This window comes from Pieris napi, chromosome 23 (genome assembly GCF_905475465.1).
Source record: "Pieris napi chromosome 23, ilPieNapi1.2, whole genome shotgun sequence".
Taxonomy (NCBI): domain Eukaryota; kingdom Metazoa; phylum Arthropoda; class Insecta; order Lepidoptera; family Pieridae; genus Pieris; species Pieris napi.
In genome coordinates, this window is record NC_062256.1 from 6,023,129 (window position 1) to 6,046,429 (window position 23,301).

Below are 23,301 nucleotides of genomic sequence, written 5' to 3' on the forward strand. Positions count from 1 at the left end.
CATACACTATGAAAGTATAATTCGACCGCAGTACAACGCGACGTTCGGGCGTGTTTTGTGATATTACGACGACAGCCTTGGCTGATCGAAATTAACTATAATTTTGTTTATTTAATAATAATCAATTGTTTCATTCATCAGTACGGTAAGTGTTATTAAAGATGATTTTATTAACACGCTTTTGGCTTACAAACGGGAATATTTAATATATAAATACTTTTATTACACTTTTTAGTGTTATGACCATTTAAGCACTAGATTACTAAAACGTTTATTATTTTAATAAGAATCAACAAAAACGCGAGTCAGTAAATATGACAAATGGCAAAGTTCTTATATTATTTTTTATTTTATAGTTAGTATTAAATGGTTGTGAACAATTTTTTTTTGCATTTTTACAGAATATAGGACAATTAATAAGGATTTTCGCATGTCCGTTGTATTATGACTAGTAATTTGGTGTCCAAGAAGTATTTACTTTATTATGAGAGATAAAGGTGATCTATTTCTTCAAATAGATTTTTTATTTCACCTATTACAGAATGTCTATGGCTTACACATCATAGATACACCTAATAAGTAGTCTATGGTTTATTTACTTAATAAAATTAAATGGTCGAATAAATCTTGTTTCTTAAATAGGCTTTATAAAGAAAAATCTAAACCTAAGACTTAATCGTTTCTCTTCGTTGCCAAACATTCCTTTTCGTTTACGCCACTTTAAACTTGTTAGCCGAATATGGATAAAATGTTTTGCAAGTACGACGCAAAAAATCCAAAACATATAGATTGACTTAAAACCTTGTATAATCTGTGGATTAAAGCGTACATTTGATCAAAGACATTTGCATAAGCTTATAATTGTATACGTAATTACACATTCATTGTGATTGGCTCTCTAGGAATCGATCTAAGACCTATGGGCGTGATAAATCTATCTTCAAACCATGCGATACTCATCTAACTTGAAAATAAGCATGACCAATTGACCAGTGCGCTAAAGCATCCAAAAAAGCGCTAGATGTCAATATTTTTCCATAAAGCTTAACATTGCCTCATTTGACCTATAACCCAAACAAGCAATCCAGCGCTTAAAGCACTTTATTTTATTACAACGATACACCAATATTGTAAAATCCAACACAGACGGTATATATGAGCCACTGCAGTTATTTTAGTGATGGTTGGAGTCCAATCAAAATGACCTTTAAAATGCAATATTTATCGCTGAGGTCACGTCCAAGCAATGACGCTTTATTTATAACTTTGCAGGTTATCGTGAATTAACTCTTAATTGATACATATACTCATATATCTAGTTGGAGCTGTATTCATTTGTGACCACATTCTTAAAAATAAAAGTTTTACTAACGATTGAAAATATACATTCAATAAAAATTTAACAATCCACAATATCAGATTGAAAACAATCTGAGATCAGACCGTGACAGTCGATCGATCTCCTATCTGCATCTCAATAACCAAACCCTACGAAGACAATCCATTTTTGGCTGATAAAATGCTCTTTGTCGTTCCATTTTACCGAGTTTTCACTCGTATTTGATAATCAATGTAAACCAAGTAAAGTAAATAAAACCGAACAAATAACCTTAGATCCAAACTGTCCAGGGCGTATACAGGTACAGGCTGATCACCTTTTTTTATTTATTATTACTTATTATAAACTAAAAGTACAGAAAAACACTAAGGGGATTAACCTTGGTGCCCGAAGGGTACAACACAGTACAACACAGTACAAATTTTAAATTCTTTATAAACTATAAAGAAAAATACAATTAATAGAAAAAACGAAACGAAAAAAGGCAACAAACAGAGAAAAAAAAGTTGTTATAACTTTTATACCTACCTATTTGCCTATTAGAAATTAATCACGAAACAGATTATCATTATTCGAGTATACGTATTGTTCGGGTATACATATGTTGTTTAGTCCTTCGAACAAAACATACTATAATAATACATTTACCTGCAAAAATGACGTCACAATACGAAAAAGAACAATTTCGTCACATGAAAAACGGTTTAGTACCAGGTCGTACGAGTCACTGTCGTGAAAAATGAATAAAATCCTATTTGGGCCATTCGTTTCTTCGCTCTAGATTTGTAAAGCCATAAACTTCATATTTCAAACTTTGTTATGCGTCGTAATTAACTACAATGTAGCCGCGCCAATCAATAAAAATTATAAAAATTGTAATTAATTAAATTTTTTAAATTCTAAACCTAAAGTGACTATAAGTGCAAGTGCGGTATCTCAGACACACGAACATAGTGTGAAAGCATTATAGAACAGACTGTTAATGAACATTACCTTAGTGTAAGCTATTCACTAGTATTGTAGAAAATTAAGTCGACATAATATAGCCATAATTATTGTATATGCTAGATTGTAATTCATGTAAAGTCGCACTCTCTTTTGTGAACTTTATTGTAGAAAAAGAATTAAATATTATAATAAAAATAATGCTAATTCCTTTTGAGTTCTACGGGTGAAATTTTATATTAATTCGGAGTCACACAGGTATTTTGTTCTTCTATAGATGGATCTTGGACTGGAATTAAATACAAAATTAAACAGTAAAAATTAGAAAAATAAATAAAATCAGACTCAGACTTTTGTATCTATTACTTCATCTTTTGTTTTTTTTTATAATAGTAAGTCTGTGTCGACACGCCATCGACTTTTTGGCGTTTTTTTTCACCGTACGAGCGATATGTAGACAGAAACTTCGTTGGTGTATAGCCGGGGAACGAACCTACGGTGAGAGTCGAACGCTGAAGCCACTAGTCCAACACTGCTCAAAAACTAGTCCATTACTGCTTAATCTCCATATTAATTAAAATTTGATAAATGAAAAATTAAAACAAATTAAATAAGATTAGCCTTGTAACAGTGTACCTTTAATGTTAGCAGCATTTCCTCGCTGTATTGCGTGATACATCGTTGAGCGAGCACTATCATTTCCTAAATTATTTAATGTTGTTAGAAAAATTGTACTTCAAGCTTCAATAAGTCATATGAAATTACGTTAACTATATTAAATCGCATCTAGAACTTGTATTATTGAGTCAATTATAACCCTGATCTAAACAAAGAATAATAAATCAGTTCCGTCACATAACTAGATGTAGTGGGCGTATGAAGTCGCTAAAAGGAATCAAATGTGGGTTGAGAATTGTAATTCTAATTGCTTCAAATGATACGTAGTTGCTGTATCGAAAGAATTTGCTTGATTTTTTTTATGTAACAGGAGAGGGCAAGAGCTTCATCTGATATTAGGTGATACGTGTTCAGTTCTGCACGATTACTGGCAAATGCGTGCACTGACTTGACAGGTCCACTCAATTTGTGTGGTTCTTTCCTCAAAAGACCATTTCAGACTGCAATCTACATGGTCTTCACATGATCTGACCAAGATTATGTCTGGACTTTAAAAAGAGACTGTGACCTCTGAGTTTGTTTCGGCGTTTCTTCTCAGAGTAGTCAGATAGGAAACGTCGAACTCATCTAGTTTAAAAAAAAATGCTTCACGTGTAAAAGTGTTTGTACAAACCTACTTAAAGAAAATAAATCATTTATCAGTCACTTTGCCAGAAGATTCGCAAATGTGTTGCCGGTCTTTTAAGAAGCTCAAACGCTCTTTTCTTGAAGGACTCTGTGTCTAATCGGTTCGTAATATTTTAGTGGTTCTATATAGTGGAATAAATAGTTTTTATAATAGAGTTTTTTCAACCTAGTCCGCAAGCGCGGTTCAGAAATCTATCATATAGAAAATTTAATTTAACTTAAAACCTTTTAAATTCATGGGTATTATATTTTTATCCATTTAATCATTACTACGAAACCCTAGTTTCGTCGTACTGGTCTCAGGGGGTCATTAATCCTATGCTTTATCCTTGAAGCCGCCCTTGCAAGGTCATATTAATAGTAGCAAACATACTTGGAAGTATGGTGCAATCGATCTAGATAATAATCTTTATGATATGCATTTAAATCCAATTTTATTGGTATTGTTTTAGTAGATGTCGTGTTTATCGTTTGTTGATTGATTACAATTAGTCATCAAAGTTGTCAACGAAATATGTCTCCCGAATTCGATAGATAACAAAGTATAAATGAACAAGAAAATATTGTATTTCCTTTATTTTTGTTAATTAAGAAGTTCAAATGTGTTAGAATTAATTTATTACATTTTAGTTAAACTTTAATAGACTCGAAATAAAAAAAAACAATTTTCAAATGTTTTACTTTTTAAATATTCAATGACAATATAGAATAATATATAAAGCTATATTCATATAATATAAAGTATTTACAATTATCTTAAACTATATACATAGTAATAATAAACATAATTAAAAATTTATAAAATTAAAATTACAACAAAATTAAGAAGTCCCTTTAACGCTGGCAGCATTTCCTCGCTCTATTGCGATACTTATTCGCTATATTCTATATTATATGTTATAAAAGATAGCTATATCGTGCCAGCAGTTATCGGCTACTAACAAAAGGTTAGATATATATAATCCTTTTATTGCCACAGATTTAATATATTCTAATATAAACATATACTCTTTATAGAGTATCAACATAGTATTGACAAGAAAAATACAGCTTTCTAATTCTAGATTCTTGATGAAACCTGTTTTCTTGTAGAATGCTAAACTAAGATGCCTGGATATAGTAATCTAAACTAGCGGTTCGACTTCGGGGCGGACTCAGATGGGCACTTTTCTAAATATTTTGAGACTATAGCCAATGTTACATATAATTTAGGGTTCTTATTGTGAAAGAGTTTTTAAATCGCTTCAGATTATTCGTTACAAACATATCAACCAAATTCTCATCAAAGACTCATTGGTCTAGTGGTTAGTACCCCTGACTGCGAATCCATGGGTCCCGGGTTCGATCCCCGGCTGAGACGAACATCGATGTGATGAGCATTTGGTGTTGTGCTTAGGTCTTGGGTGTTTAAAAATGTATTTATATGTCTATCTATCTATAATATATATGTATATCCGTTGCCTAGTACCCATAACACAAGCTTCACCAGCTTAGCATGGGACTAGGTCAATTGGTGTGAATTGTCTTTAAAAAAAAAAACCTTTGCACTTTAAAAGATAAGTGTAAGGAACAAATGTGTGAAAATACCAGCGAATACGTACTTCACCAGATATTAAGCTCTTAGAAACAAGGCTAGTCCTTAATCAAAAATTAAGATTTCCCACCTAAAGGTTCATAGTAAAAACTTAGCACTAGTACTATCACGTGCAGGACTTACTTTAAACTTAGATGTAGGTTAAACTGTTATTTTTTATATAAACTCGTTGAATTCAGCATATAACAAAAAATCGTTTCTGACATTGATAAAATCTGTCATTTTATGATCAACTGTCATCAAATAAAATAATTCTTTTGGATATTTTGAGATGTTATACAATCGTGATTGTTAATTATTTATGCGGTAAAGAATCAAAAGCCTCAATCATGAAAAGAACAAAATCTACAATCAGTTCGGCAAAATCGGTAATTCGTTATCAAAAATATTCACTTTTTGCGATTTATTATTATTATTATTAAGTATTGCTACAGCCCTAGGTTTTCTCACTACTGTTTTATCTTTAGATGAGTTTAGTAAAATTGATCCACTAATTTATACTATAAAGAAGATCTATTATCCCGTTGATCCAGCTATTAAAAACATCTCATAATCCAACTATTCATTTAATAATTTATGTACAATACACACACTTTGTCCTATCTACAGAGATAAAACTACTTTAAGGCACAATTAAAGAATGTGGAAAGCAAAATTTATTGCTTTTTTAGTGTTCAATTTATAATTTATAACGGAATCAAAATTTGTATTCAATATTTCACAGGCATATCATCAATCAAGTTACGGCGTTTCGCGTACATCTCTATCGAAGAGGGTTTTTGCTTGTGATAGTCTGATGGGAATACGTCAGAACCCCTGGACACCAACAAAACGACGTGGTCCGATTGCAGCTGAAGCCGCCAGCCCCGGTCCAGCCGTTGTGTCTTTGCCATCACTTATCGGTAAGCCGTATATTCCTAAATATTAGGTTGAATTTAGTCTCACGCTCACCGTCAGCGCTCATAGATCAGCGCGTAGTTCGTCAGCGCTGACGCTCAGCGTGGTTCGTTTTAGTATCGTACTGACCGCCTTAAGCCCCATTCACATATATCAGTGAAGGCACAGTTCCGACTCAGTGCGAAATATTCTTTCATACATTCTCTATGAACGCATCCCCACTTGTTAGTGTCAGTGACGACACAGTGCTCTCAATGTCAGTGCCGACACCGGCAATCACGGACGGATTCTTCTTCTTCTTCGTCTAGCAACAGCTATCATTACTAGCTCCGTAGTATTGAACAGAGCCATAATCACGTTACTTGACGACGGACACGTTTTCACTGAAGCTCCGTAAACTGAGTACTGACATGTGTGAATTGAATGACTGACGTAATACTGTATTACTGATACTGACCTGAGCGGACACGTTGACGGAACTGTGGCTTCACTGATATATTATATGAATCGGCCTTTACTCGACCTGTATCCACTTCGCGATTTGCCATGTCTGTACACGCTGACAACGTCCGTTCGACACTACAACGCTCACTGAAAGCAGAGGCGCTCTAGCGATCGTCAGCTGACAGCTACGCGGCGCCGATGCGCGACGCGTACGGCCGCGCAGCCATCGGCGCTGACCACCGTGCGCGCTGATAGCTACGCGTCATTCAAAAACGCTTCCTAGAAGTTTATATATCTCGACCATCAGCGCCGACGGTGCGCGTGCGGTCGGCGTGACACTAAGGCTGAATGCCTTAGGCTAGGTTTGGTTAAAGGCACAACAAATAATAAGAAGACAAATCAATAAACTTCACAATGCTAAGACGGCTCCATGCCCCATGCATTCTGGAACGGAGCGTGGAGCGTTACAGGTCAATAACATTTCTCATTACATGCGATCATAAATACATTTTAGCTATAAGGTTTTTAAGCCAAATTGCAGTCCAATTATTTGTTAAATTGCATTCTATTGCTATGAAACCTTGCAGACTTCAAACAATGTTGACTTTGTAACAAACATTTTATTGTTCATACGAGGAAGCTAGATTATGTTTATATTATAACGTTACCTGTGAAGTAGGACTATGCAGACATTTCGTCTGCATAAATTCACACCTACAGCTGTGTTAAAATTCACAATGTGTGCTCAGAGCGTTTAGTTATAAAATACGTCGGATTGTAATCCTTTGTTTTCCAAAGGAATCATTTGTTAGGTATTTTTTCGTTTTAATGGTTCGATATGGACATATATTTGTATAGTATTATTTATGCTTAATCTAAGCTGGGAGAGATTGTTCTTTACAAGCTTCCGTCCGCGCTAGCCCTTTATTGATATCGTGTGGCATGAAAGTTACGACCACTTCAACAATATTATTATAAAACAGTCAATTTACGTACAACCCAAATGAATAATACACCTAAACCTACCACAGGAAGAACTGGGCTAGGAAGTAGCTGGGTAACATAACTTTATACTGATTAAAAATATCCTCTTTGAATGATTCGATAATTTCGTCAACTTTCAATACTAAATATAGTATTGAACGCTGACATCACCTTTCTGTGTGAGATTACACGGCTAACATTGGCCTTGTTCATAAACAAGGTGACATCATAATATTATGTTCGGCGAACTGTATTCGTGGTCTTGTTTTATGTAAATAATTCATAATAAATTGAATTGAAGTGATGTGATGTTTCGTACTATACAAGGTTAGTAAGTTTAAAATGATTGTTCGACCTATATATGTATAAACTACAAAGTAATTAGTAATGTTTTAGTAACGTTTACAAATAGTTAGGGATTACTTTTTACATAGAATAGTAAATCAAAATCATTTTTAAAAAGCATTTTTGTAAGTCATAATTAAAAAACAATAAAACGTTTTGACATATGACGTCGCAATTAATCAAACGCGCGAAGGATGACAGCTGTCATGAGTGTCATTCTTTTGTTGATCTTAGACTTGTATCATATATGTTTTTAATTTTGATTACAATTAAAAAAACAATATTATGACGAAAGAGTCTGTGAATAGTGTAAAGTGTTAGTAATTTATTTAAAGTTATGATTAAGTGATTTGAGTGAGCTATTTGAGTATGTGTAAAGATTTAAAGATAAATTGCAATATTGGTATTTACGTATAGTTAATTATAAGTAAGTACATATGTTTTTTTGTTTAATGGCGTTTAATTATCTATTTTTAATTATGAAACACACGCTTCAGGTTTTTTTTTAAATTTGCCAATATTCGCCTGAGCCATTTTTCATATAAACTTTGTCGATTCAAAGAAATGTTAAGTAAATCTACAAAACTATCTTTATCGTCCAACAAGATTGAATTCTATTTTAATTCCATCTTGTTTTCACAAGCATTATAATAAAACAGATGCGAGAAAGTCAGCTTGTTTAAATTAAAAAACCACTCAGTCAAATATGGGCATGTTATATCTGGTTTGAAGGAGATCGTTCCGGAAATGGAAGGAACAACAGTCAACACCTACGAACACTTAAAAGAGGTTTATCCTTTTTTATTCTTGATTGATGGTTTCGTCGAATAAGTTTCTATTTTTTATATTCTAGTTAATATCGTGGTAATACACGCGTTAATATTCTACGGAACAACTTGTATGTATTTGTAGGTTTTTTTGTTTACTGTTGTATGTATAAGCAGCTTTTGACGTGACCTTTTATCATAACGTAAACATAATGGCAATGCAAAAACAAATGATAGATATACAGTATCTACTACGATACTGTATATCTATCATTTGTTTTTGCATTGCCATTATATGATCTGACTCAGCGAGATTAAGTGAGCGTTAAGTGTGACTTCCGCATATCAAGTATTATTAGATTTTACATTCGGAGGTAATTTAGAGTAAGTGTACTCCCTCAAGGGCCGGCAACGCACCCACTAACAATGGGTATCCCTTTTCGGGCGTCCCGTAGGCACGTTTGATCCCTTATTATACAATTTTTTGGAGATTATCGACCCCTCCCGCCCTATCTAACGCGCCGTAACGTTTTTCTGTACCCAATAGTAAAACGTTTCATGACCACCCAGTGACACTATACCTAAAGGTTACCATTATGTGGTGTAAAGTACTGGAAAGTCGAAAATAATATTAACAATAATGCCCCCCCAAAATTCGTAATACTTGAACGCTCCCTAAGCTAGAAATATATATATGAAATTTCGTTACATAGGCAAGCCACCACAAGAATCTCGTAAGAGCCGTGCACCAGCGTTCACATTCGGGCAAAAGTTGGATCCCGCAGGGAAGGAAAAGACAGGACCGGGCCCCGCTTCATACAACACTGAGGGGATGACCTCAAAAGGTACGTTATGTTCGGTATTGTTAGTATAAGGCCGTGTAAAAATTTGTATTATAGCGAATAGGTTTTAGAACTAATTAATAAAACAGTATCCCTGTTTTATTAATTAGTTTTAAGGGTCTGTTTCACAATGTACGGATAAGTTCTACATAAGTTCGAAATTAGCTATTTATTACTTATTGGTAGGATAAACACTATTGTTGCGTTTCACGACTGTCAGATAGCGCTTTTCGTCACATAAAGTCCATCATAAGTTATGAGTCCGATGAAGTGTCAAATAGCACAATTTATCTACCTAATAATTTATGTGTTGCATAGCTATTTGGTACTTTATCCATACATTGTGAAACAGACCCTTAGTATGTCAAAATCTAATACATTTTTGACATAGCTAAGTCACGTGTATCTTACCCCTTAAAGGATACCGAATTTTGATTTGTATTTTAATTAGCAACAATTTTCGAATCCAATATTAATTACGTCATCTACGCAAAAAACAATTTTGATGTACTAATATTGTAGCTGACATCATAAGCTAGGAATTACGAGGTAAAAAAGTTTGTATGACTCAAAACTTGGCGATTAAAAAGAGTGGCGGAGAGTTTCTTGCCAGTTCTTCTTGCCCGCTCTACGCCCTTGACTTACGAACTGGTAGTAAATGTAAATTTAATGACGTTCATAAGTGTACATGGTTACGTATATGAATAAAATTATTAAACAAATCTAGGAAATAGACGTACAAAAACTTATTAGAATAGTAATTGGAATCGCTACAGTATAAGCTTGCTGCTCATATTGTTGCTAAGTTTTATCGCAGAACTATCAAATCTGCGTCGTTACTCTGTATTTCAAATAGCTATTGTAGTCCCATGTTTTGTATGGCGCGATTCTATTAGCGCTACGGATATTGAGAGAACTACATCGAAATTGCTTAAAAACATCGCTGTTACAAAGTAAAAGCGGTGTTAATATTTTAAAACCTAGTCCAACGCCAAAGCGTTTTAGTATACAAACACTATACATATAATGCTTCTGTTAATTGTTTGTTTGATACCAATTTACTACGAAACAATTATCCAATAACGTCAACTATTTTGTTCAATTAAATAATCGAATTTATCTACACAAATTGTCTGCACAATATTTTGATGGTTACAATACTTATTTGTAACCGATACAATAACTTTGTTTGCCTCTTAACTTTGGTGGTCCGTGCACCAACGAACTATTTTTTTTTATATACGGACAGGAGGCTCACCTGATGTTAAGTGATAACGCCGCCCATGGAAACTCACATTGCCAGAAAGCTCGCAAGTTGCCAAGCTTTTAAGAATTGGTAGGCTCTCCTCTTGAAGGACCCTACGTCGAATTGGTTCAGAAATACTTCAGTGGGCAGCTGGTTCCACTTAGTGGTGGTGGCAAAACTGTCTTGTTTTGTCCCTAAATACTATTTTATTTTTGTATTGTATAAATAATCAGAAAAAAAGTTTACAATAGTGTGGCGGCAACTTTGCACAGTTTTCCTGTCCCCCAGGACTTCGAACAGATTTAATATACTACGACCAATGATATATAAAACACTATATTTTTATTAATAGGTTTTATTTTAAATGTACGTCGTGCTGTAGTGTATGTATGTAATTTTATCAGGTAAATATGTAAGTCACGGACACGGCCTATATGATTTGGATTCAAAGAATTACGTAAAATTTTATTTTAATAAGTTACGTGTAGCCCTATGTAGGTCATTGCAGTCTTATTTACATAAACATCTGCAGTGCTTTATTTCCGTTTTACATACGGAACCGGATATAAATGCAATTCTAAAGCATAAAAGTAACGGGTGGTTTCCATATTGAACTTTTTTGTTATATAAGTATACATTTTTAAAATGAAATACGATGTATTTGGTAGCTGAGTGTGGTTGTAATTGAACAATTATTTAATAGTCGAATAAATTACATTGTTAATATAGCAGAGATTACAATAGGTAGTCAGTTTATTAAATTTATAAAAATAAAGTATGTTTTTTTATCACTTAAACAAACAAACAAAAAATATTTTAAACTATTCAATAGGCATAATTAATAGTTTGTATAAAGCTATTAAACCTTAGATACTATTCATGTATATTAATAACTAGCAAACTCGGCGAACTCCGTTTCTCCTACTCCTCGCCACCAGATGACTTCGTTTTATGTAACATTTCGTTTGGTGATCCCGCTTTTCTATTGAAATTTTCCTGAATTTTGAAACCTGACCTTTCCAACGAATGCAAAACCGTGGAAATCGGTTCGTGCGTTCTGGAGTTATAGCGTCAGGAAGGAAAACCCGACTTATTTTTATATAGTAGATTAAAGCCGATATCTTGATTGTTTCGATTCTAGTCACTGGAATGTCAAAAGGATTATCAAACATCTTAAACTTTTTAGTTCAACAAAAATAACTATCTACAATAATAAAAAATAGGGGTTAATCGTAGAGGGGTGAAAATTAAGGGTTGTATGTATTTTTGTATGATGTATCATAAAAATTAAAAACAAAAAAAAAATTGCGGTGGACACCCCTTATTACTTAGGGGTTTGAAAGATAGATAGTAGCCAATTCTCAGACTTTCTGAATATGCATAAAAAATTTCAAAAGAATCGGTCGAGCCGTTTCGGAGGAGTAGGGGAACGAACATTTTATATATATAGAGATACACCAAACTTGCGTTGTTTGGTGTTGCGAATTTTGTGAATGGAAGTAACATTGAGCTTTTGTTGACATTGAATGAGCAGATTTCCTGTGCATACGATGCCAAATAAGTCCTCATACTTGAAGGTGATCGCATGAGTCAACAGCTGCGTAGGTGTTCGATTCAGTTCGATCCACATTCATACAGTGTCCGCGAGGCTTCAAACTTGTGTTTTTATTCAGTAAAAATAATCAGTGTTTGTGTGTTACCGTGTTTAAAGGTTTATCTTGGCGCTTAAAGAGCCCTGTCATAAAAATATAGGTATGTTTGGAAATTGATTTTCTCGGTTCTTGGTATTGTTATCTTAACTAAATTTAAGAAATACACGCCTTATTTTATATAGCTTTGGGTTTTTACTTATTTATAAGTAATATTACAGCTACACCAATCCATATTATAAAAGAGTACACTTAGACAATAAATAAAATATATGAAACAGTAAACAAAGTTAATTAATTTAAATTAAACATTACAGAAAAAACTAAATTGTTACTACTGCTAAATACAGTTAAATTCTTCCCGCTTCTTAAAATATTTCCTCACACCCTTTGGAAGGTGGAAAAAGTGTACATCTTTATAAATTGCGTTGTAGCTAAAACCGCATATTATATTGGTGAATTGCGCAGATAATTCGTGTTCGTAAGAGAACCATGGAACAATTGTGCATACGGGGGAGGGATTCTTAAAGAAGTCGGTTAAAATTATCTTTATAACGGAAATGGTGATAGTTCTTGATTTGTATACGAATTATATTGCATACGAAAGACTTGATTTAATGCTTCATAGATAGTTAGATTACATATATCTAATATATAAAATTCTCGTGTCACAATGGTCTTTCCCATACTCCTCCGAAGCGCCTCGACTGATTCTTATGAAGTTTTTTATACATATTCAGTATGTCTGATAATTGGCTACTATCTTTCAAACCCCTAAGTGATAAGGAGTGTTTACCCTAAAAAAATTTTTTAGTTTTTAGACAAAAAAATTTTTTTTTTTTATGATACAGCATATAAAAATACATACAACCCTTAATTTTCAACCCTCTATTACTAATCCATGTTGGTATGCTAAGTACTAAACAGGTAGGCTAAGTAAAATCACATTAAGGAGAAACCAAAGTCAGCGGGGGCAGCTAGTTTTTATATAAAATATGTTTCATGATATTTTGAACCATTATATATTATAAGGTTATAAGGGGTTATAAGGTGTTTGTGCTAATAGGAAGGTCACTGGGCCCTGCGGCTTCATTACATGGAAGATGGCCTCCACCAAAGTTGGCACCTACGCCAGCCCCATGCGATTACGAGCCCAGTAAGGCGGCGAAAGCGGTGCTTGACCACGCACCAGCGTTTTCGATTGGCCTTCGCGTCAGTATGCCTCAAGCTGGCAGTAAAACACCAGGTGGCCGGTTACATCATTCGCCAAATAGTAGTTCACTCTCATTCACTTAGCAACGTTCACTAGTTGTCAATTGTTTTTGTATTCGTTCACTCATTAGCACTTGGTTGGTTTGTCGTATGTTTAAACTGTTCTTTGCATGTTTTGATGTTCATTTTATTTGTTGTAAACACTACGATTATGACGTATTATTAGCGTGGTATTTGTGGCTAGATTTGCTTGACAAGGTCGTGGTTACTTCCGGATATAGCACTGGCATTGTTCCTTGAAACTAAGAACGATTATTTTGCAATTTTTTTTTGATGTTTACAATTTATTCTATATGAATTGCAAAATATGTTGCTAAGCGCAAAGCTCGAAAACGGCTGAACAAATTCGAGTTTTTTATTCCTTACACCCTGAGGAAGGTTTTTATGGTGAGAAAAATTGCTCAGAAAAACCTTAAAACCACTTTCATAAAAAATATTAAGGCGAGACAATGTTCGCGGGGGCGGCTAGTTGTTAATAATGATTTTATTATCGGCTTATTTTATTACACAACTCTTTTATATAGACAGAAGTTAGTGATTGTTTGCTGCGATCAGATGGTATTTTTTGAAAATTCCAAATTGTAAATTACAAAAAACATAATTATTCTTTTGTATTTGATTTTGAATTGTGATTCGTGAACCATAGGATTAGCTTTTAGTTTGGTTTTGTTATTTTTTTAATTAAGTTTGGTTCCATAATTTTTCAGTGTTACTTGTAATTCTATTTTTTATTTGTTAGAATTTAGATTTTTTTTTCCTTACTAGAGTTGCCTGGAAGAGATCGCTTGTTAGCAATAAGGCCGCCCGTTGGCTCCTTAATCATTTATCTCTTGTTTTTATTTGTAATGTAACGAAGTTTTAATAAATAAATTAAGAAAAAAAAACACGCAGCTTTTGTATGGATTTTTATATTTGGTTATTTGCGTTTCCAGCTCCGAATATATATTCAATGCCGCCGGTGCTCGGTGAGGCTCGAGAGGGAAGCAAACGGGCAGCGCCCGCCTTTAGCATCACCGGTAGAGGAAAAGCAGTTGAGTCGAAGACGCCCTTGCCTGGTCCTGGGAGTTATACAACAGACAAGGCGGCTACTGCGACGACGAGGAGACAACCAGCTTATACAATGGCTCCAAGGAGAGAAGTTAAGCCGCCATCTGCATCTGTGCCTGGCCCGGGTGTTTATTGCCCAGAAAAGGTAGTTAGTTATTTGTATTTTCTATATATTCATTTAACTATATTTTTTGGGTTTGTGGGTGTATTATTTTATTAAGAAATTATTTAGATAGATAATTTCTTATGGATTTTTGCTTTGAGTTAGAGGTGCTTCTAATTTTCACTTTCATTTTCATCTATTAAAAAATAATAATAATAATAATTTGCGTTAGGGAGCGTTCAAGTATTACGTAACGCAATTTTTGGAGATTATTGACCCCCCCCCATGTAACTCGCCGTAACTTTTTTCAGTACCCAAGTACAGTACTGTACCCAAGTATATTAAAACGTTTTTTGACCACCTAGTGACTATTTAGTTACTATTATGTGGTGTAAGCCGAAAAAAATATTAATAATAGCGCGTAATTTAATCCCCGCCCCGCTTCGTAACGTTTTACAAAAGGAAAAAATACGTAATACTTGAACGCTCCCTTAGAGATTTCTTTTGATGTGGATTATTTCTATGTTTTCATTCGATTTTCCAGTCGCGTAACGTACCTTCAATTGTTTATAACTTAGATTTAATTATTATCTTGCTAAGATCCATGAGTTTTTAAACGAATCCTTATTCTTATTAAATCTATTGGTGATTTGGAAAAAATTGCCTTTTATTATTAATTTATTTTTATTTTGCGTGTATGTAACAACTGGCTCTCATTTGTAATAATAATAAGCAGTTTATTTGCAAAGAAAGTGGAACATTCAAATTGATTAATAAAAAAACCCACTATCAGCCATATAAAAATAGGCAAGCAAATGACATGTAATTATCATAATATCATAATATCATAATAATATGAACAGTTAATTGTTGTCATAATTTATAGTCTAAATAATCTCACACATTATAGCTAATAATTATTAATTAAAAAAAATAAATAATAATAAATTTAAATAATTATTAATTTTACATTCTGCACAGTTTTGTGACAAAAAATCTGTCTCTTTTCATCATAGCGTAAATATAATTTGACAGAATGAGATTGAAAGTTTAATGAAGAGACTTTATAAGAGGATTAAATATATTCTACAACTAATTTTTATGCGTATTTTAATGGATAGTATGTTTATATTATTCAGCAATCATTTGCGTATTGCCCACAGAAGTATTTCCGAACCAATTCGACTTTGGGTCCTTGGAGTAAAGAGCGTACTAATTCTTAAAACGTCGCCAACGCACTTGCCCTCTGGCATTGAGAATGTCCATGGGCGACGGTATCATTTAACATCAGATGAGCCTCCTGCCCGTGTCCCCTATTCTATAAAAAAAAAAAAATTGAAATCTAATACGTTTTTACAAGAGTCATACGACCCTACTCGCTGAATCTTCGGCTAGAATCAGTACACGTAATGGTCTAACTTATCCATGCTTAATTAACAATATCATTATACTAATACGGGTGCGAATAACAGGTCTGCGTGAATTTGCCATGGGCTCCGGCGCATACGTTCGGCATTCGTCATTCACCATTCGCCGGTCAGTCGGCCTATTACGCCGCGCCTGAAGAAATCACCATCTAACTTATCATGCTACTAACAAGCTAATGAAGACTTTCGCTAAGTGCTAAGATTATTATTAAATTGAAGTATGTTTATTTATATTGATTTTAATTTGTTCACGATTTACGGAAAATGGCAGAAGATAAGAGGTATATTATTTTGTAATTTTATGCACACGTGATTAACTCGAAAATAGATGCACGCTTTATTTCTGGAGAAACAATTGTTTGGAAAATAAAGTTTTAAATAGTATGAATTTAATCAGACCATTTTACTTGTTACATTGTTAATTGTGAATTTCAGGTTGAGTACCAACGTATCGAAACTAAACATACATTTTCGAGTAGAATGAAGAGTGAGCATCGCGAGCAAATACCCGCACCCAATGCTTATAACCCAGAAAAAGCTGAGCGGTTTTTAAGGGAGAAATCTCCGGCTTTCTCATTCCGTACGAAATCCGTGACGGTTAAAACTGGCGACGCTCCCGCGCCAAACATTTATTCACCTGAAAAGTCCCTTCATGCACTTAAAAATGGACCAAAGTATACCCTGGCTGGAAAGGGATTAGCGGAGAAACATGACACGACGCCAGCACCCAACTCATACGATCCCCAAAAGGCAGACAAGGTGTTGCATGAAAAATCACCTGCATACACTATGCGTTCTAAAGAAGTTGTAGAGAAGATAGAGCAGACGCCAGCACCAAATATGTACGCACCAGAAAAGTCCATTCAAGTACTTCATAGTACGCCTAAGTTCAGCTTATCGGGCAAAGGTTATTCTGCAAAAATTGAACAAACCCCAGCTCCGAATAGCTATAAGCCTGAGAAAGCAGACAAAGTACTGCACGAAAGTACTCCATCATATTCCTTCAGAACCAAAGATCACTACGTTGTGAGAAGTGAATCACCGGCGCCAAATGTCTATGCGCCGGAGAAATCTATTCATGCCTTAGATAGTGCTCCTAAATTCACGATTAGCGGAAAAGGTCCATCAGAAAAAATCCCTAATAATCCCGCTCCAAACGTATATAACTTGGACAAAGCTGATAGATTGTTACACGAGTCATCACCTTCTTATACATTTCGCACCAAGGAAGAGATTGTAAAAATTAATGATACACCAGCACCAAATGTATATGCACCTGAAAAATCAATTCATATGTTGGATAGTTCACATAAGTTTACGATGGCTGGAAAAGCGCCTCCTTCAAAAATTGATGATTCGCCAGCTCCTAACGCGTATTCTCCTGATAAAGCCGATAAATTACTTCAGGAAAGTACTCCGGCATATACATTTCGCCTTAGGAATATAATCGAAAAAGCCAGCGATACTCCTGCGCCTAATGTATACGATCCACATTTAATTGATGGAAGTACCAAGTTTAGCTTATACGGAAGAGGCCTTGATCCAAAACCGTCTGATACACCAGCTCCAAACGCGTATGACCCGAGGATTATAGACGGATCGCCAAAGTTTACAATGCAAGGAAAGGGACCATCTGAAAAATCATCAGATGTACCTGCACCCAATAATTATAATCCACATTTACCAGAAGATTCACCTAAATTCACTTTAGGAGGAAAAGGTCGCGACGGCAAGCCTATGTGTACGCCAGGACCCAATCACTATGTCCCTCAGATACCAAGTAGTACTCCAAAATATACAATGTCTGGAAAAGGCCCTGATGGGAAATTCCCTGATGTACCAGGCCCCAATGCGTACGATCCACATTTGCAAAATGGTACACCTAAATTTACTATGTTAGGAAAAGGATTGACATTCAAACCTTCAGAGACACCTGGGCCGGCAGCTTATGATCCGCACCTGCCCTTAAATTCACCCAGATATACTATGTCTGGCAAAGGGCCTGATTCTAAAGTATCTGATGTACCAGCCCCTAACGTTTATGACCCTCATGTATTAGATAACACGCCTAAGTTTACAATCGCAGGGAAAGGTAAACCAGACAAAATATCTGACACTCCTGGACCGACTGCCTATGATCCAAATCAGCATAGCGATTCCCCAAAATACAGCTTTGGAGTGAAAGGTCCAGCCGATAAACCTTCAAATAACCCATCTCCTAACGCTTATAACCCTGAAAAGGCGGACCACGTGATTCACGGACATTCTCCAGCCTTTACCTTCCGTCAGAAACCAGAGAACGGGAAGATTCCGGATACCCCGGCACCTAATTGTTACAACCACGAAAAGGGAGATAAAATCACACATCAAGCGGGACCAGCGTACACGTTTAGGCCAAAAATAGAAAATGGCAAGCTTGTTAATAATCCCGCCCCTAACGCCTACAATCCTGAAACTGCAAACAAAGTGATATTTGAGAAGAGGCCAATGTACTCATTATACCCGAAAGGGAAAGATGCTAAGACCAGTGATTTTCCTGCCCCTAACGTGTACAGTCCAGAAAAGGCTGATAAAATATTGGACAATTCACCTCGATACTCATTTAGGATTAAAACGAAACCTCCGAAGACCGACAATGTTCCTGCGCCTAATTCGTACAACCCGGACAAAGCTGATAAAGTGTTGATGCACAGCTCACCTCAGTACACATTTAGGATAAAATCGGATAACTTCAAAGTCCCTGATACCCCGGGTGAGTTTTTTTTTACATTTATCTAACATCCGCGTCCATGCGTCGGGTTGTCTCTCTCCCTAAAATATAGCGAGGGGGCCGATGTCTGTCCATGCGTCATACTCGTGAACGGGTGCTACTTGTGGTCGTACTTGAATTCGTGTATGCGGTGATGTTAATTATTTCGACTATGTATTAGCGTTGTTTCAACGAGAATGTAAGTGCTTGCTCCTATTTCACCATTTCCTCCTGCTGATAGACGACAAATTTTAGTTTTTATTTTATTATTATTTATTACTTAAGATGTCATGTGGAACATGGTGTAATGGTTGCAGCTCCTTACAAACTCACAACTTAACTTAAACTTACAAACGTTGTGTAAAACACAAAAACTTGGCGATTAAAAAGAGTGGCGGAGAGTTTATTGCCAGTTCTTTCGATTTGAGAACTAGCAGTAAATGTAAAATTAGAAGCATTTAATGTATATTTCTTTTTGACGTTCAAAAGTGTACATTGTGTGGGTAACATGAATAAATGATTTTTGACTGCCAAATAAACCAAAAAAAAAAATCAAAATACGACAATTATTTTGTAAGTTTAGGATATTGTTTTTGGTAGTTATACAAACTTAAGTCGACTGAGTTCTAAACTGGGTCTGGCAATAAATGTGACTGACAGTAGGAATGTGCGTAATTTAGCATATCGATCGTACCTATCCCGTTATCGATATGCACCTCTACAATTCTTACGCACGTCACTACACCCGTAGTGTCTCCATAAGACCCGTAAGTGCGAGCGAGACAGACAGATAAATATAATTTATGATCTGAAGCCTCATTTCATAATGCATCGACTATAATATTATTCCACATGATTCGATCCATTCACAAAAAAATTACATATTGAGTGTCAATATGATTACTGTCGAACTATAATGACGTAACAGTGGCAGTTAACAAAGGCAACACTGCTGCGACCACAAATCTCACAACTGTTCTCTTTCAGACTCCATATGCATATTAGGTCTGGGCCTCAGATTTCTGAATCTGTTTCTTGATCATTTTTCAATGTAATAGGCAAGTAGATGATCAGCCTCCTGTGTCAACACGCCGACTTTTTGGCTCTAAGACATGTCGGTTTCCTCACGATGATTTCCTTCACCGTTCGAGCGAATGTTAAATGCGCACATAGAAAGAAAGTACATTGGTGCACATATCGAACCTACGACCTCAGGGATGAGAGTCAAGAAGCCACTAGGCCAACACTGCTCACGGTCTAGTATAAAAATATAGTTTTTTTTTTTTTTTCAGCGCCCAATAGTTACACCATCCCTACGCCCGTGAAGACGCCATTGTATACGATATCTGGGAGACATAAGGAGCCGATCGATGAGCGTTTGAAGGTTCCAGCTCCTGGTAGTTATGACCCAGAAAAGAGTTACAATTTCGTTTTGACGTATTCGCCGCAATACACCTTTGGAGTTAAGATACAGACAGACAAATATGCAGAAACACCAGGTCAGTACTTAATTCTTATATATTCAAAAAAACTTCTAATTGTAAATGTAAACTATTGTCGAATCCACTTGACACAAACAGAAAATTAAGATATAGACATAACATTTAATACTAACAAAAACACATATACCAGCTACCCACTGAAATATTTCCGAACCAATACGACTTAGGGTCCTTCAAGAAAAGAGCGTACCAATTCTTGAAAGGCCGGCAACACACTTGCGAGCCTTCCGGCATTGAGAGTGTCCGTGGGCGGCGGTATCACTTAACATCAGGTAAGACTCCTGCTCGTTTACCTCCTATTACATAAAAAAAAAATAATAAAAAAAACACACACATAAACACAAAAATACACAAAATAACAATAATCAAAAAAATAAATAAAATAAGATATTTAAAAAAAATCCCTTTTCCCATTCGGTTCGTTACATGTGTGTAATTCGTGTGTGCTGTGGCTGTAATTGGCCCTGGCTCAGCAATATGCTGAGGAGCAGAATATTCCACAGCATAGAATTTCATCGTTATCGGTCCAGTCCTTTAGGAAGAGATTAATTACAAACATATGCACAGAAGATATAAAGATTCATAAACTCAAATTATATATTTTTAGTTTAACGTGATTATAATAACTTAATAATTTTATTAATATGCCCCTAAATGATTTTGTTATTTTAAAGAAAATCACACTTAATATTAGTGTAAATGTATTTGCGAAAAAAAACCATAAAATGATTACGGAAACTACATCTTCAAAAGATTTGTAAATGTCAAAATTATTTTAATTTAGATCAATAATCACGGTATATGCCCAACACCAATAAAACTATATTTAATTATATTTTGTAGCGCCCAACACATATCGTGTACCTTCAGTCCTGGATTCTCCTGTGTACACATTTGCCGGACGTCACAAGATACCCCTTGATGATCGTGCAAAAGTACCAGCTCCAGGAACATATTCACCAGAAAAGGTAACTATAATACTATGCTTTACAAAGATAATTAACTGGGAAAATTGTTTGAATGCAATCGGTGAACAAAATATAAATGTTATACTTGTACAACTTTCTGGTCAAGTTTCGACATATCATTTTTTCATATAGATCTAGTTAATGCTTCTAAATTTACATTTACTGCCAGTTCTCAAAGGGCGTAGAACGAAAGAAGAAACTCTGCGTTACTCTTTTAGCGACATAACATTTAATTATTTCTAATATATTCTATTTTTGTGCGGTTCATTAGTTAAAATAAAATCATCTATTATTTAAAGGAACCCTACATTTTGGTCCTTCGATCCGGATCTAAACCAGCGACCTATGGGTGTACAGTCCACTAGATTAAAACAAGCCAAGCAATGAGCTGTAATTTAAAATTGTTAATTTAAATATTATTCGACAAATTAGAACTAATTTTATGTCATTTTTACACATTCTTCCTCAATAAAGTTTTTAATTTTAAATTTCAGGTTCAGTTAGACAAGTCAACAAAAATAACATTTGGCATTAAACATTCCCCATTACTCGGACAGTTGAAACCAATTGAGCCACGTCCTAATGAAGTCAGAAATACCACTAACGTCAATTATAACAAATTGGAAAGGAATGTAACAGAAACAGTAGACGGTGCCCGGAGTCATGTTACTCAAGTGAGATCTCACGAGATCAGAAGTAACACAGCAACACCCGAACCCGTTCAAGAGAAATTGACCCAAGACATCGTATGGGTACCCGAACAAACCCAAAGGCGTGGTTCATATACCATTGAGAAAGTCGATGAAAACAATTTCTATGAACGATATGGGAATAGTGAAGTGATGCCAGTTCAAAATGGCGTTATCCGCGTATCAGACAGCGGAGAACGGGGTGCCTCTACCAATGAAGAACATAGCAGTGAACTGATTAAAAAGGAAGGATTTGTACAAAGTGTCGATAGAAGAGTTCACAACGCTAACGCTCATGAAAAGAGCCAAAAGGCGTCGGAAGAAGTTTACGTGGACTCTGATGTTAAGCAACTTCCAAACGGAATATCGAAAACTACTACAACAACGACGGTGAAGAAAGTGGGTACCACTGCTAGAACAGCGAACTCTTCAACTGCTGTAACACGCACTAAAACAGCTGTAACATCTGTTGGGACAAAGTAATGATGTATAATTAACAATCCTAATATTGAAAATGAGTTTTCTATGTAATTTTGGTATAGATAGGACTTGCTTTATAAAAGTGTAGTAAATACAGACAATAAAAAAATCTATAATAAAAAAAAATACAATGTAAACGCGTTTTAAATACGTAACGTATACGTTAAGCTTGCCATTGAGTACGTGCGTCCGCCAGTTCCTATCAATACGTACATTCCCACTAAAGCTTCAATTAATTTATTAAAATGCTGCTTTTTACCTTGTTAATTGAAATTATTATTTATCGTTATTTACAATTTTACTAATTAATAAAAAAAATGTTTTATAACGTGTTTTATTTAAACCTTTTTTTTTTACCTGTCACAATAAAAATATAACAAAAAGTTTTTATTCAGTGGCGCTCTACTTGGCTTCAGATTGCATCAATTTCTTTTACTGACAAATATGATCAGAAATTTTTGACGATCTTCGATTTTTGGGCCTTAACTTAGTTCTTAGACCTTCATAATACGAGCTAGGGGGCCATCCATAAAGTACGTCACACGTTAATGGGGAGGGAGGGTATCACCGAAGTGTGACATCGTGTGACAAGGGGCATGGGGGGGTCAATACTTTTGTGACGTCACATATTAAAATTTAAAATACTAAAACGCAATGTTTGGATGTGAATTAAAAATTTTAAAAATTTACGAACTTGATCTATATTT

General features: G+C 35.0%; 1 protein-coding gene across 7 annotated transcripts; it reads left to right on the plus strand.

Moving 5' to 3' along the window:
- Positions 1–22,919, plus strand: LOC125061264 (proline-rich extensin-like protein EPR1). 7 transcript variants are annotated; one of them, XM_047666600.1, is made up of 9 exons: positions 1–145; positions 5,908–6,085; positions 9,334–9,465; positions 13,424–13,603; positions 14,562–14,821; positions 16,642–18,958; positions 20,248–20,454; positions 21,301–21,425; positions 21,920–22,919. In XM_047666600.1, the coding sequence occupies exons 2-9, from the start codon at positions 5,980–5,982 to the stop codon at positions 22,595–22,597; spliced, it is 4,005 nt and encodes a 1,334-aa protein (XP_047522556.1). In that variant the 5' UTR covers positions 1–145; positions 5,908–5,979; the 3' UTR covers positions 22,598–22,919. The 7 variants fall into 7 exon arrangements, with proteins under 7 accessions (XP_047522556.1, XP_047522555.1, XP_047522557.1 ...); XM_047666599.1 differs by lacking the exon at positions 1–145 and adding an exon at positions 5,530–5,551; XM_047666601.1 differs by lacking the exons at positions 1–145; positions 13,424–13,603 and adding an exon at positions 5,531–5,551.
- The last annotated feature ends 382 nt before the right edge of the window (positions 22,920–23,301 follow it).